The sequence below is a fragment of the Falco cherrug genome, chromosome 13 (assembly GCF_023634085.1).
Source record: "Falco cherrug isolate bFalChe1 chromosome 13, bFalChe1.pri, whole genome shotgun sequence".
Taxonomy (NCBI): Eukaryota; Metazoa; Chordata; class Aves; order Falconiformes; family Falconidae; genus Falco; species Falco cherrug.
In genome coordinates this window covers 9,383,819-9,397,700 of record NC_073709.1, presented here as the reverse complement: position 1 = coordinate 9,397,700, position 13,882 = coordinate 9,383,819, and the positions used below count along the sequence as shown (strand labels likewise).

At 43.8% G+C, this 13,882-nt stretch overlaps 1 protein-coding gene across 1 annotated transcript in view; it reads right to left on the bottom strand.

Moving 5' to 3' along the window:
- The window catches only part of ISM1 (isthmin 1), a 43,231-nt gene that overhangs the window by 4,840 nt on the left and 24,509 nt on the right, over window positions 1-13,882 (bottom strand). The window contains exons 4-6 of the mRNA XM_055726134.1: window positions 6,121-6,388; window positions 2,910-3,053; window positions 93-182 (exon numbers count right to left, since the gene is read on the bottom strand). Of these exons, the coding sequence (XP_055582109.1) occupies window positions 93-182; window positions 2,910-3,053; window positions 6,121-6,388 (502 nt within the window). The remainder of the gene's footprint in view (window positions 1-92; window positions 183-2,909; window positions 3,054-6,120; window positions 6,389-13,882) is intronic.

The following is a 13,882-nucleotide window of genomic DNA, read 5'->3' as shown; positions in this document are numbered from 1 at the left end:
AACTCAAGATCTTGGACCTGCAGCAAGAGTTCAACCAGGAAAATCTAAGTAAGTCTCTTACCTGTTGCTGAAAGATTGACTAGGCTACTTACCAACTTCAAACAGTTTGGTAGCGTTGAAGTCTTCACTTCCTGCAAGTAAGCTCACTTCTGTGGCAGCTGTCCGGAAGGTATCTTCGATCCCTAAGACAAACACGTGTTAGTGGTGGTGGTGCTTTCCCATTAAAACACTGTGCAATCAACTGCTTCCCTGCCATTCCTTCCTTCCCCAGTTCTGCAAGGTGCTTTTGTTTGGCAGGGAAGCCACCTGAAGTTGCTGCTGGAGGGAATGTTCATTTAAAAGTATAATGACCAAGGAATCTGTGGTGTTAGGAAGATAAAGCAGTAGTTTAGCCCAAAGGTCTAAAGTTTTCAAGTTTTAGAGCTTAAATATAAGCAACAAACTGGTCAGTTATGAACCCAGTGCAGGGACAGCAGTGAGGGAACAGATTTAATTCCTCCTCTTTCGGATGCAAGGCTTGCCAGCATCTCCCAGTAATTCAGGTAGGAGCTTTGCAAAAACTTCACCAACAGCCACTTGGTCAGCTTTATGTGACCAGCATCTTCTCCAGAGCATGTATCACAAGGGACCGACAAGATAAAAACAAACGTCCTAATGGAAACTCTAAAGCCCTGGGTAAAATATCATGTCTAAAGGAGACAGCCTTTGTGCCACTTTCTCAAAAAGAGCAACATGCCTGAAGACAGGTGAATAAGTTCACATCTGCCTATGGAAAACCATTTTTCAGGAATTACGAGGAAGAATGACGCTGTTGCAAGAAGACTGGTGCTTGCTGGTCTCTGCCTGTGCTAGGGAGTTAAAAGGTGTGAGTAGGTGAGAGATAAATAACCTCTCCCATCAATCCCATCCCCCTGCAGCTACGGCAATCAAATAAAAATATCTGGATCTTCCAACAACCTGCAATTTAAGTGTTTGCTATCAGTAGAGAGAAACACAGATTGTCAGAAAATGTATTAATTGATCTTGCCAAAGTAAACATCCTTTCATTGCTGCTTTAGTTTGGCCTACCTACCAGCCTCATGTTTCCCTTATGTTGCTGTGCCATGTGGCCTTAAAACAAACATCTCTTCAAAGAAGCATTTAAACAGGTTTGAGGGTTTTTTCCCTCGCCATTGAATTAAAGACCTTCAAGAAAGAGCAGAAAGCTCTTTAATATGTGATAACTATATGGTTAATAATGAAGTCTGTTCACCATCCATCTTCTTGCCAGTGAACTTTCTCCTGATCTCCTGAACTGGGGCATAATAGTGGCTTGCAAGCTTCAAAACAGCCTCAGGCTGCTTTTCAATAAAATTATCATAGTTTTGCCTTAACTCCAGCAGTAGATGCAGAATAATAGATACCCAAGAACCCATTACGGGGCAGTAATTCACTGCCAGAATTATACACAGCAGAAGCTGAGCTTTGCCCTTGTAATTTTAAAAATGTCAGCACAGCCTCAAAGAGTGAATATGTTTTGCCTGCTGATCGCTGGGGGTCTGTTATATGATATATTCTTTCAAGTTTGCCACTGTTTGATGCTAGCCGGTAATAAATACTGGAGAATGTAACTGGGGGCTACATACTTTCATCTGGAATTAACCCTTTATTATTGACCATCCAGAAACACCTTCCCCCTGAACAGCCTAGCAGCCGTTACCTTGCAATGGATGCGCGCATCTATCTGTGAGTGAGTAATTTCTCTCCACCTCTCTCACTGAGACCCCAAAGCCTTCTCTGCAGTGCTGCTAACATTTCACTTCCCAACAAAAAAACCTGACCCCTAGTTTAAGCGTTTCTGCCTTTCTGAGTCATTAAGTAGACTCAGTGAAATGCGTACCACCATGGCATGTGTTTCTACTTCTCTCCAATCTTGGGAAGTACTGAAATGGCACATATCCCATGCATTGTGGCAACTACTGCATCACTGCATTACAAACTTGGCTAAATCCAAACACACAGCAGCATTTAAAGAACATCACGGGAAAGTTTTCCATAGCAGCTTTAAATTTTTACAATGTAGGTCTGAGTGCTCAGCCCTGCTGTCACCAAAGCAAAAATTGCCTGATAGTAAGGACACCTCTGTTACTGGCATTTAGATGTCAATGCCTGTAGATGAGTCAGAGCTAAGGTAAGGCTTCTTGGCCATATTTTCTGAATACATTCAAGCCAAAACTAGACACTCCCTCATCCCACTCTGCACAATTGCTGCAGAACCAGACTTGTTGGTTTATAATTCTCCAATTATCAAGCAGGGTGTAAACGAAACAGAGACGACATTTCCACCTTAACATTGACTTTCTAGGACAAGAAATATCCAATGAACCCAAAATCTCTGGAGTGAAATGCAAAGTAGGTATTTAAAGTATTTTTTTAATATTAGTACACATGGAGTCCTAAAGCAACTCTGTATACGTTAAGCACAAAACTTAAAAGCCATATAACTGGTATGGAGCCATTTGTTCACAGCACAGGCATGCCCATTCACTGCACAGCAAAATAGGAGCTCGCTGAGGTAAAAGTCAACACAGCTGTTTTGAAATTCTAAAATGAATACAGATTTGTTTCAAGAGAGTAGATTGCATCCTTTGGCATACAAAATGTACTGTCCACAAAAACGCCTGCTGTAACCTAAAAAACGCCCGTATTTGCCTTTTGAGTCCCTGGGAACAGTAGACTGCATCTATCAGCGTATTATTACGAGCAAAGAACCTGCTGTTTCATAAATGGCCTTGCAAACCAGCGTGCGCCTGCCCACCGGAGCCCTTCCCCAGTGAGGGGACAAACGGGCCCTGGGCTCTGTGCACAGGAGGGCTCTGCCCCCCATATCCCCCCCCCCCTGCCTGCAGTTCCCAGGAACATGCTCACACCTGGGCAGTTGGGCCTGTCGCAGGTCCGTGACTCGGTGGCAGTGCAGGCGTACCCACAGGACCTCGTCCGCTTCTGATTGCCACTCCCGCAGGTGACGCTACAAAGGGACCACGGGCTCCAATCTCCCTCACCGTCAATATAATCTGTGAAAGAACAAAGATGAGGAAGGAAATGAAGAAACAAAACTCCTACTACCCAAAACTACCGTGTAGTGTTTTTTATTAAGAAGGCAAAACAAGAATGGAATCCAGATGTCTCTACCTGAAGCTTGGGCTAAGTGCCAGGCATAAGCCTGCTGTTTAAATGGTATTCACACTTGATGCTCCTCAGGGAAACGCATGCAACATAATTTGAAAAAATATTTCCTTTCTCTTTTGACCTTTTGGCAGCTGAGAATCCTCAGCTGCAAAGCTGGGTCATGAACTAACAGTACACGTCTATCCACATAATTTCCCTGTATATAGGAATATGTTTTCTGACCACAGACTAATCAGGCACAGGATAAATTAAGTTTTCTTTTTCATCTTTTCAAAAGACACAGCAATTGCACAACAATACTCAACTAATTTTTAGGGCACAATGAATGTTGCACTATGGGAGGCTGAGGGTCATGCATGAAAATTGCGATTTTGTTTTTCGGTCCCTTGAACAGGAAACAGATATTACAGGAATACTGCCATGGATATAGGGAACCACATATGCATCTTGCACCCAGAACAACATGCAATTTGTAGCGTTTCATGTGAATTATTAAATAACATCAAACCTGACGGTTTACTAGCAGGAACTTCCTGAAAACAAAACACAACTTTATTCTCTTCTGGGACAAAGCCAAGGGCAAATGATGCCAAGTCTGCACCACCATGGCTCGGTACCACTCTAAGTATCTAATCCCTTTTAGAGCCAGTCTCCTTTGTTTGCTGTGTGAACATGGTGGCACATGCCACCTTCTGAAGGCCACCAAATGTCGTGCATGAACCAAACCCGTTTGCTCACCTTCCCAGCCGAGAGTTGGCTCTCGCTAGGGAACATCTGGCTTAATGGATTTCTCTGCAACCTACAGGAGATACTTAACTGACCCTGAGGTCACAGCTTGCAGCCTTTGCTCATTTGGGTTAAACCAGCACTGGCAGCAAAGCAAAATAGGGTTTAGCAACTCTGAGCCAGGCCTACTCTATAGCTATAGGCTGAATATGTATGTAATTGCAAGACACAGGGACAGATCCCTGCCTGCACTGGCCTCTGTGCTACATGCGATTCCCACTCCCCCGCCCACTGCCATGCTGTCTGTGGGCTTCCTGAGCTGGTTACTAGAACACGTAACTTGATTTGTACCATATGTAATGACTGACGACAACTCTGTGGGGTGCTATTAAACATTTATTGCCAGGAGTTATGGGAAGGTTATATATCTCACTCGTAGCAAGCTGCCTAGATGCGAGTTCCTCGTGGCAGGGACCTTATATGCTTTTCCTCCTTTTCATACACCGCTGCCAATGAGGAAGCCACCACACCCGAGTCAGGTGCCCATGGTGTGATGTGGGGGGCACATGGCTACCGCCTGTGTGCAAAGACCCACGATTCCAGGATTTGCCAACAGGTGGGCACTGCAGCAGTCTGAAGAGGCATAAGATGCCTTAAGAAAATGTGCTCTGCCCTTTCTGCCTGGCCCCGCTCTCCTTCCCGGCCCTTTTCCAACTCTGAATTTTTTTTCTCCACGTGGCTGGCAAGGAAGAGGGAGGGTGAGCAAGTGCAACGCTGTCAAAGGGCCCAGACTGGAAGGCCCAGGAAGGGCAGGCAAAGCCATGCGGTGCCTTTTGGCAGGGGCAGGAGGAGGGAGATAAGAGCCATGAGACATGAGACCAGGTCAGCGGGTGGAACTAGCACAAGAGCCCCATACAGGCAGGATCTGCAGCTACATCCCCCTGGCCAGGGGCACGGCATCCCAGGTTAGTCGTAAGGCCAGGAGCCTTTCCCAATCAGCAGGGTGCTCTGCTGCACAGCGGAGAGCTCTAGCATAATTTTCAGGCCTACCTACCTAGTGTTTATACCGCACTATGAAGCGCACAGTATCTACTATTAAATACACCATGCGTGTATTTTCAGCTGGAGCTTAACCTGTTCTTCCTATTTTTGCATTTGTAATTCTTCTTTTCTTTTTTTTTCTACCACGATTATTTGTGAACACGATTTTATTTTACCTAAATGAATAGCTACCTAATACGTGAATTCTTGGCAATAGTGCGTGTCCACAAATAAAGGCAGGTGCAAAAAGAAGGGATAGACTTCAATCTTCTGGCCACAAAATTTAATACATATGTATGTATTTAAATATTTAAATTCCACGAAAAGTCTCCCTCAATTGTTAAGGCTTTAGGACTCAAAGTTAACCAAAACGGGGAAAATAAGACTGAATCAGCGCATGACAGGCACTCTGCAGTATCTAGGGAATGCAATGGAAGTGCCAGGGTAAAAGCACTGTGGCTTTGAGACCCTGCTGTAACCAAAAAATCTTCTGTATTTACACACAACTTAAATCCGAGAGGCTCTGAGCTATACCCATGAGCACATACTAGTTCACCTCCCTTGAGTCATGCCCATGTGGATAGTCACAGCCCGCTGGGGCAGTGAATAACTAGCTCCTCTGTTTCTGGTTTCTGCAACTGTTTCATACAAGCTGAAAACAATTGTTTTCGCCGTGACACATCTGGAAGAGAATTACACACGCAAATACACAATGTTCCTGCTGCACATGCCACTCCCCACACATGCACCAACATAATTCATCATATTTGTGTATCCACCAAATACTACCACGTTTTAGATCTTGCTTATTTATCCAATAATCATATTTTGGTTCCCAAACCACTGCACGTTTCTAAATTTGTACTTATCCTTACTCTAAAAATAAATATGAAACCTTGTTTCCTTTGTTTTTAAAAAAAGTACACTTAGGGCTAAAAAAAGGTCCTCTTATGGGCTAACTGGTATGATTTTCAAGATTATAGACTTACTAGTGGAATGCAGCTACCACAGTACAGCTTGTGCATCTGCACAGATTTGTATTTAAAAGCTGATGAACAAAAGCCACATGTTGAAAAATTCTATTTTGTTTGGCCTACTTTCAGCGATGCCTCACCATTCTCATTTCCCCCAAACTCATTTTTACAATCCCAAGATGCCCGTAAGAGGCCTGGAACGCAAGCTTACCATACTCTGGCTGCTCCTTGGATTCAAATCTCCGGTGACTGGGTGCATGGCTATCCCACCCACCGAGAGGGTTGAGGAAGTTGCTGTCCTCAGTGGTGCTGTCATACTTGTAGTCCTGGTCACCGCTGCTCATGCGAGTCAAGGTGGAGGACCTCTGCCACCAGTTTCTCCAGTCTGGTGACGGGACTGGCCAGCTAGGCTTGCCGCTCTCCTTCTGCAGATCCTTGTCTGTCTCGGTGTCGGGGCCATCCACCACTTCAATGGTAACCTATGGGAGGCAGAACAGAGCGGGCTGGCTGTCAGTGCCTCCTCCTCGTCCGTGGGAAACTTCCTACGCAGCGAAGACAAATGACTGGTGTTCCCTTGCGGAGGGGCTGTGTAATACTGTAGGGTTCGCATGGTGCAAGCCACATGCAGGTTACTGAGCCCAGAGATACGCAGCAGCTGAGTGATTCCTTCTGCTACCTTTGCTGAATCAGACCTTGGAACAAAGGCTAGGAAAAATCCCCCACAAAATAACAACCCATGCTGTGCCTAAAAGCTTTGCAGCAGAATTTTCTGCCTTGTGGGGAAAGATGTTTAAACCTGAACATACATGACCAGGAAAAAGAAAGCCAGATCTGTTACTCTAATTACACTGAGGCTGAATTTGAGGCAAGCATGGAGCACACCAACGCGCAGAGCCCGTTGCAAGGACTTGGACTGACTTGAGCCAGGGCCAAGTGAGTCTGTGAGTGGGAAGATGGAAGATGCAGAGGCCAGGGTCTCTGCCAGGTCTGCACCTGCCTTGCCCTCTGGCAACAGCTCAGCCCAGCCCCCGGCACAGCCCTCCCTGCAGCACCAGCACCTCCATCACACAGCGGCGTGGGCTGTCACCGCTATGTGAAACCGCACTCTGCTGTGGTGAGAGCCAGCAGTTCTTTCAACTGTTGCCGAGTAAGTCACTTGCTGCTAAGCCCTCTGAAGTAAGTCCTCTTTCTGTGCTGGAGGGTGGAATGATACACAACCCGTTCACGGTTTCTGCAGAAGCCCAGAGCCAAGATTCAAAGTTCGCTGCGGACATCATGAATGTAAATACAATTCTGCATAGGAACAGCCCTTGATTACTCCTTTTCTATGCTGAACAATGTGTAATTATGAAAACTTTGGACAAATACTGTGCGTGCATGTTGGAGGCTATTTAGAAATAGGAACTGGACATCAGAAACCCTGGCGCTATGAGTCATGCAAGCACAGCGTGGCCACAGGTAAAACATAAAATGCTCTGATGTTTCATGCTAATGTGGTTCAGTGATTACACTGGACTGGCTAAACAACTATGATACAGAAGGGACTATCAGATATATCTGAAAGGTTTAATAGGTACGGAGGTTTTCTTCATGTTTTATAGATTTACAAAGCTGTCTTTCAAGACAGCACCCCATGAAAATCGAGTTGTACAAACCCAGGAAAAACAGAATAATGTACTATTATGCTAAAAGGCTTTTACATGGCTCCATGGATTTGTACTTTGGATAAAAGGTTCAGTTTTATACGATGATCTTAATGGTCTTTTCTGTCCTAAATGATTCTATGATTCTACGATAATTGTTATGAGGAAAATCACAAGAGAAAGAAAGGAAAGAGTGTCTGTGTTTCTTCAGTTACCTGTGATCCAGAGAGTAGTGTGACATAGGAAGTGAAACAGAACTGCTGCCATAGCTTCGTAGCTGCGGACACAGCTGCACAGACAATGCCTACACATCGTTTTTTTGGAGAAAGGAGATTTTGCACCTATTGCATGCTTTGCATTTGACCAGAGACCAAACCATTGAAGTGAAACAACTTTGAGGCTACTAAGAAGTTCCACTGGGAGAAAGAACAAGAGTGAAAGAAAGTGCAGTTGTCAGCCTAATAGCATCTTTACACAAGAGATATTTTACTCCCAGGCTAAATATGGAATTGGAATGATTACTTCATTAAACCTCAGTTTCTACAGACCAAGAATTACAATGGATTTCATAAGTTTTAAAACATCAGGGTTAGTTCAGGGATTCAAAATTGTTACATCTATCCAAGCAAAACAGAGTTTTCACAATAAGTGAAAGGAAATAGTGTTACCGAGTGGCTAACACTGTGCACTGTTGGCCAGTTGCAGGCCTTTAGTACTGCCCATGTGAAAATTAGTATGACTTTAGTACTTCAGTAGCAAGTCTTTTTAAGACCACATTAACTCTATAAGCAATGACTCAGCAAAGTGAAAAAAAACCAAAACCTAAACCAAAACAAGCAAAGCAAACCAAACCCTCTCATAAAAAAAGGCAGGGGGCACTTGATAATGATTCTATCTGCTTTGGTAATGGTTGTTATATGACAGTCAATCAGCATGAACTCATTATTTCAGCCAGGTACAGTCTGAAGAACCATAGGGATTTGCTTTAAATTACTTTTTCAGGATGCCAAGTCACTTTAAGCAAAAGCGGGTTTGTAGGGACAGAAATTTCTGTTGAGCTATGTGCTGTGCTGGGGAAGACAGGCAGGTGTAATGCACAAGCTTCCAGCATCATAAGACCTCACCAGACTTCCAACGTGCCACTGACTTCCGTGACATGTCTGTGCAATAAGATATCCCTCTGCAGTCTGTTTTTACTATCAAGTAGGCTTATTAGAAAAGGTCTTTAAAATTAATTTTCCAACACACAGCCTATTTTAAAAAATGAACATACCAAAAGCAAAATCCAGTGTGGTACTGTGACACACAGCTATATTCCTCTCTCTGCTGCTTAAAGCTTTGATTACCGTGTTGTTTGTTTAACATGTGGCAAAAAACCCCACATAGAGTGAAAGAAATTCTATAAAGAATCCTGTGACTGTCTGAACTGCCACTCTTGGAAATTAAAAAAAAGAAGATAGCTTCAGTCGGCTCCAGTACTGTTTGTTTTCAGGGGCTCTGCTGTGCTCTACCCAGCCCCATTTAAATCTAATGGACCTTCCAGAGGCAGGGAGGAAATCAGTGAGTAAACCTAATAATTCCTCCATGGTATGACCCAAAAGTTAGGGCAGAGGTGTGAGAACAGGCTGCTGCTTCAGGCGACCGATTGCTTCCTTATCCCAGTGTAAAAATTTTGAAAAATCAGCATTCGCTGAGTTCTTCCCAGTACTTACAGATAGACTTAACATTAGCCCATGACTATGCATATACATGATACACAAAGACGTATCTTGTTTCATCAGTTTCTATACAGGAGGTTGTTTATAAAAGAAAAAAGAAATCAGATCTAGAATGAGAGTCATTAGAAATGGGCATTTAAAGTGGCTCTGAAAAAGCTTTCATGCTGTATAACTACTCCAACAAAAACATGTTCTCTCAAAAATTAAAAAAAATAGACCCGGTTTAGTATTTCTGTCTTGGAGACTGTTTTAAAGACTTCATTTTCTCAGATTTCTTCTTCCAGAGATTATGAAAACTGTAAAGATTATTTATTTTTTTCTCAAGCTTTCTAAAATGTCTGTGGTAACATGGTTCTTATATAAATCCACAATCATGTCCAGAAGTATTCAAACCTAAAATGAAGCCACTTCTTTTATGGTTGTGTGAGCTACAAATAAGGATGTTCCTCTTAAACTTGTTAAAAACACTTGGCATAGGTACACTAAAACAACAGATTTGCAGTCGATTTCTAATGAAACAAAGGTATCAGGCACAGATGTTTCCAGACACCAACATCCAATTTTCTCCTGGCTAAAAATATACAGAAGATAAATATTATCCCCGCCTGTTGGAGTGCACAAAAAGTTCTGTGTACTTCATCCTGTTTACTGAAACAATGTTTCTGAATTCGCTTTAATCGCGTAAACAATGCCCTAAGCAAGGAGAAGATGGTTTCAGGAAGAGCTACATTTGCAACATTGTGCAAGCAGTGGATTCTAGCCATAGCTATCCTCTGTTCCCTTCCTGCAACTGATGCAAATTTCCAATGCAGAACTTGCCGCTCCCTGAAGTGGAGGATGAGCGCAAATCAGTGAGGTAACTAACAGCAGAACAGAAACGAGCTCATTGTAAGATACTGAAATGGGAAATTTTACCCCACGTAACAACTCCAGTTAAATGATACCAGCAGTGACACGGATTTACTTCTGGTTATGTCACGACAGCTCCTCAGAACAGTTTTCTGAACTTGATAAAAAGTGAAGGACCCTCAAAATTTGCTGGGAGCAAAGAAGACAGTGTGACTTGAAACCCGAAATTTGCATTTAATGTTGTCAATCCTATCTGCACTCTCTGACGGGCCCAACTGAGCCCCACAATTAGCAATCCACTCTAAAGCCCAAGTCCAATTTTTTCTCTCTGCAGTGAGCTCTTGTTACACCGTGACGTTAGGAAACCTGCACAGAGGCAGTAACAGCTCTGGTACTGGAAGTGGTTTAACCATGGCCCTCGGGCACCCGGCTCTGCCTAGACTAGTCACTCCAGCTTTGCTAAGAGGACTAGCTAGTTCCTGGGAAGGCTGCACCATGCTCCCAGTGCTGCAGCTAGGGACAACTGCTTTGCTGCTGCCTTAAACTATGAAGCCTTACAGTAATTACAAGAAACAAGCACTACTGGAGCCCTCCAGTTCTTACTGTGCTAGATCAGAGATGGGCCGTACTGGTCAGAGCTCAGTATTACAGATACCGCTGAGTCTTCTGTAACAACATCAAGGTGGTGTTGCTTTCCAACACAGTGAAACCAGCAGCTTCAGATGACAAATGTAAGTGATACCTAAAAAATCCATCTAATAAAATGTGTTAAAAGGGACATGTGATACAGACGGAGGTGAGGGAAATGGCCAGGGATGAACCCAGAGAAAAGCTGGTTGGAAGTCTGCAGTTCTTTTTAAAAAGATCATACAGCCTTGGTTTTCTGTAGCTGGGTATGTTCTTAGAGTGGGTGGTTCTTTGTAGATTTTTTTTAAATTGAAGGTAGAAACTGAATAGATATCAAAGAGAATAAATAAAAGTAACACAGAAGCACTGGAGTGGTGTGACTGGTGGATATGGCCTCACACAAAACGATAAAGACAATTGCCAAGCAGGCAGCATTACCTTCTCCTGGTTTAAAATCACTCCTATCAATTACTACCAATCCTGCAACTCAAAATGAGCATAATAATCACAACAGATTTGATCATACACTGATTTACTTCAGTTTTCCAGGGCAAATCAACATGTTTTTAGGACGGGAATCCTACCTAACTCTGCACAGTTTCTACTTGGAATCTGTCACCTGTTAATGCATCCATTGCAACTGGAACTCACCCACCTGTGTTTCAGGTATACTGCTTGTGAAGCCTGATCAAGATTCAAGCTCTCTGAAGAGCATTAGCATCAACAAAATGCCCTTGCCTGACAAACAGTAAGGAGTCTTCCCTTGTCTGCCGTGGTGTTGAGCACTGCTAGGAAAGCAGCAAAGCAGTGGGACAACAGAGAGCAGTGCACTACCTGTTATGGTACCCAAGCCTGGGAAACCAGCAGTAAAATGAAAAGGGGAGAGACAAGAGCAAGAGTTCAATTGCAAGTTGAAGCACCCGGCTGCAAACAGAGGATCAGCTGCAGAGGAGAGTGGAGAGGTTGTAGAAGGCTGGTTGGGACAGACAAGAAAAACCCATTGGAAATGGAAATAAGCAGGTTCCTCTGAAGTCATACCTCCTGTGTGACTTCATTCTGTTACTCGGGTAAGAACAATTCTGTCATATTGTCAATAATAACGCTGCCCAATTACAGCCCGCATTGGCATCCCTCGGCTAGCTCATCAAACGAGTGCAAACCTACACAAAAGGGATTTTCCACTTGTGAAAGGAAAACCAAAGATCAGGTTTTGTGATCAGTTTTTGCAATCATCCGGAAGTCTTCCAGGCATTGACAGAATTGTTAAAATGACAAAAAAAAAAAAAAAAAAAGAAAACAAAACGCCCCAAACCAAACAGCCAGCCTTTGCTCCACAGCAGCTACTGCAGTTACTCTTAAACAACCAGCACGGAAGCAATGCTAAAGCATCAAAGGCCACTTGAAATGATGGGAGATTTTACAAGGCTAGAATGCCACAGAAAGAACAGTAAGCGTCACCCTGGTCTTGCATGCAAAGAGGCAAATTGCATTTGGATTACTGCAGCTCCAACTGTTGTTTCTGAGGTTTTTCTAGAAGACAGTCCAGTATAGTTATATTTGATTATCGCCTGATAAATACAGTTGTACCTGGGGACATGTTAATTTTCTGAACTCCTGTGATGGTGCCCTGACATCTACCACTTCCTCCCTGAAAGAGCACACAACCAGGGCATGATACAGCAACTGCCATCTCACAGGAAACCAGAGAAGGAATGGCTGTAAAGAGAACTCACTGGAGTATCTTTTCGACCTGCTTTTTCAGGCTGAGTTTTATGTCTGCTTATCAAGTTTTTAAAATTTCCAGGTATAATTTCCCTTTAAAATGTTATTTTTGCTCTGCAGCTTTGTACTAGTAGAAGGGAAAAGAAGTTGTGGGTCTCTGAGAAGTAAATGTGGCCATTGTGCTAGATTAATACACACAGGCTTTTTTTTCCCCTTTCCAACCTTGCTCTCCCAGGAGGATTTTTAAATTAACACCCCCAGGATTGTAACTTACAGAGCCCGAAGCCACGGTGTGAAAAGAAAAATGAGCATCGATTCTGCCAAACAGCCGATGAGAAATTTCCAAGTCAATTATTGCCATTCAGGTCAGTACAGTACTGCTTAATGAGCCAGAATTCACTATAATCCTGTTTTCCCCAAAAGAGTAGGCCACCTTTCACAACTTTGAACAAAGAAATAAACTTTCATTGACTCTGTAATGAATTAATGGGAGCTTTATCTCCAAGAGGCCTGACCTGCTGCAGGACTGTCAACCAGGAACTTAAAGCAGCTTTGTATATCCCTATTTACATGCCTAAGTAAGCAGAGTAAAGACAATGCAGAACTTAGGGAACCTGTTTCTGGAAGAGCTGATCCTTGTGCACAAGAGCACTGGGATTAATGTTGCCCAATGTTTTCTAGTTTACAGGACTAGGCTTCCCGGTTCTCAGAGTCCAGCAAAACTGCTGACATAGTTGGCCAACACGTTTCCAAGATCAGGTGGTGGAGAAACAGGTCAGAGCAGAAACAGTTACTATAAAGACAAGCCAGGAAAATGTTTCCATCTCATTTATCTAGTCCCTGAGTCTAAACATTAAATGCTGTTACCAATCAGAGAAGGTTTTTGTTGCCTCCTGTCCTCCTCTGCAGTTTACATACCGTTCAAACAATGACGTTACACGCTTTACCTCATGCCACAATCTGGGGCCCCTATAGCTTCCCTACCTTCCCTTCCTAAGGCTTTCTGGAAGGCTTCTCCTAGCATGAGGGATGTGTACAGTCACCACATGTTGAACATGTTTGCTGCCTTGGACTGTCAAATACTGGACCTGCACTTACTACAAATCTGTTAGGCTTCTTAACGTTGCGAGCCATCTAAGCTGTAATGGAGCGTCAACTTGGAGAAGGCTTGTTCTCGCCCGATCACAGACTCATAGAATGGTTTGCGTTGGAAGGGACCTTAAAGACCAACTGGTTCCAGCCCCCCTGCCACGGGCAGGGACACCCCCCACCAGCCCAGGCTGCTCCCAGCCCCATCCAGCCTGGCCTTGAACGCTGCCAGGGATGGGGCAGCCACAGCTTCTCTGGGCAGCCTGTGCCGGTGCCTCGCCACCCTCACAGTACAGAATTTCTTCCTAACATCTAATATAACCCT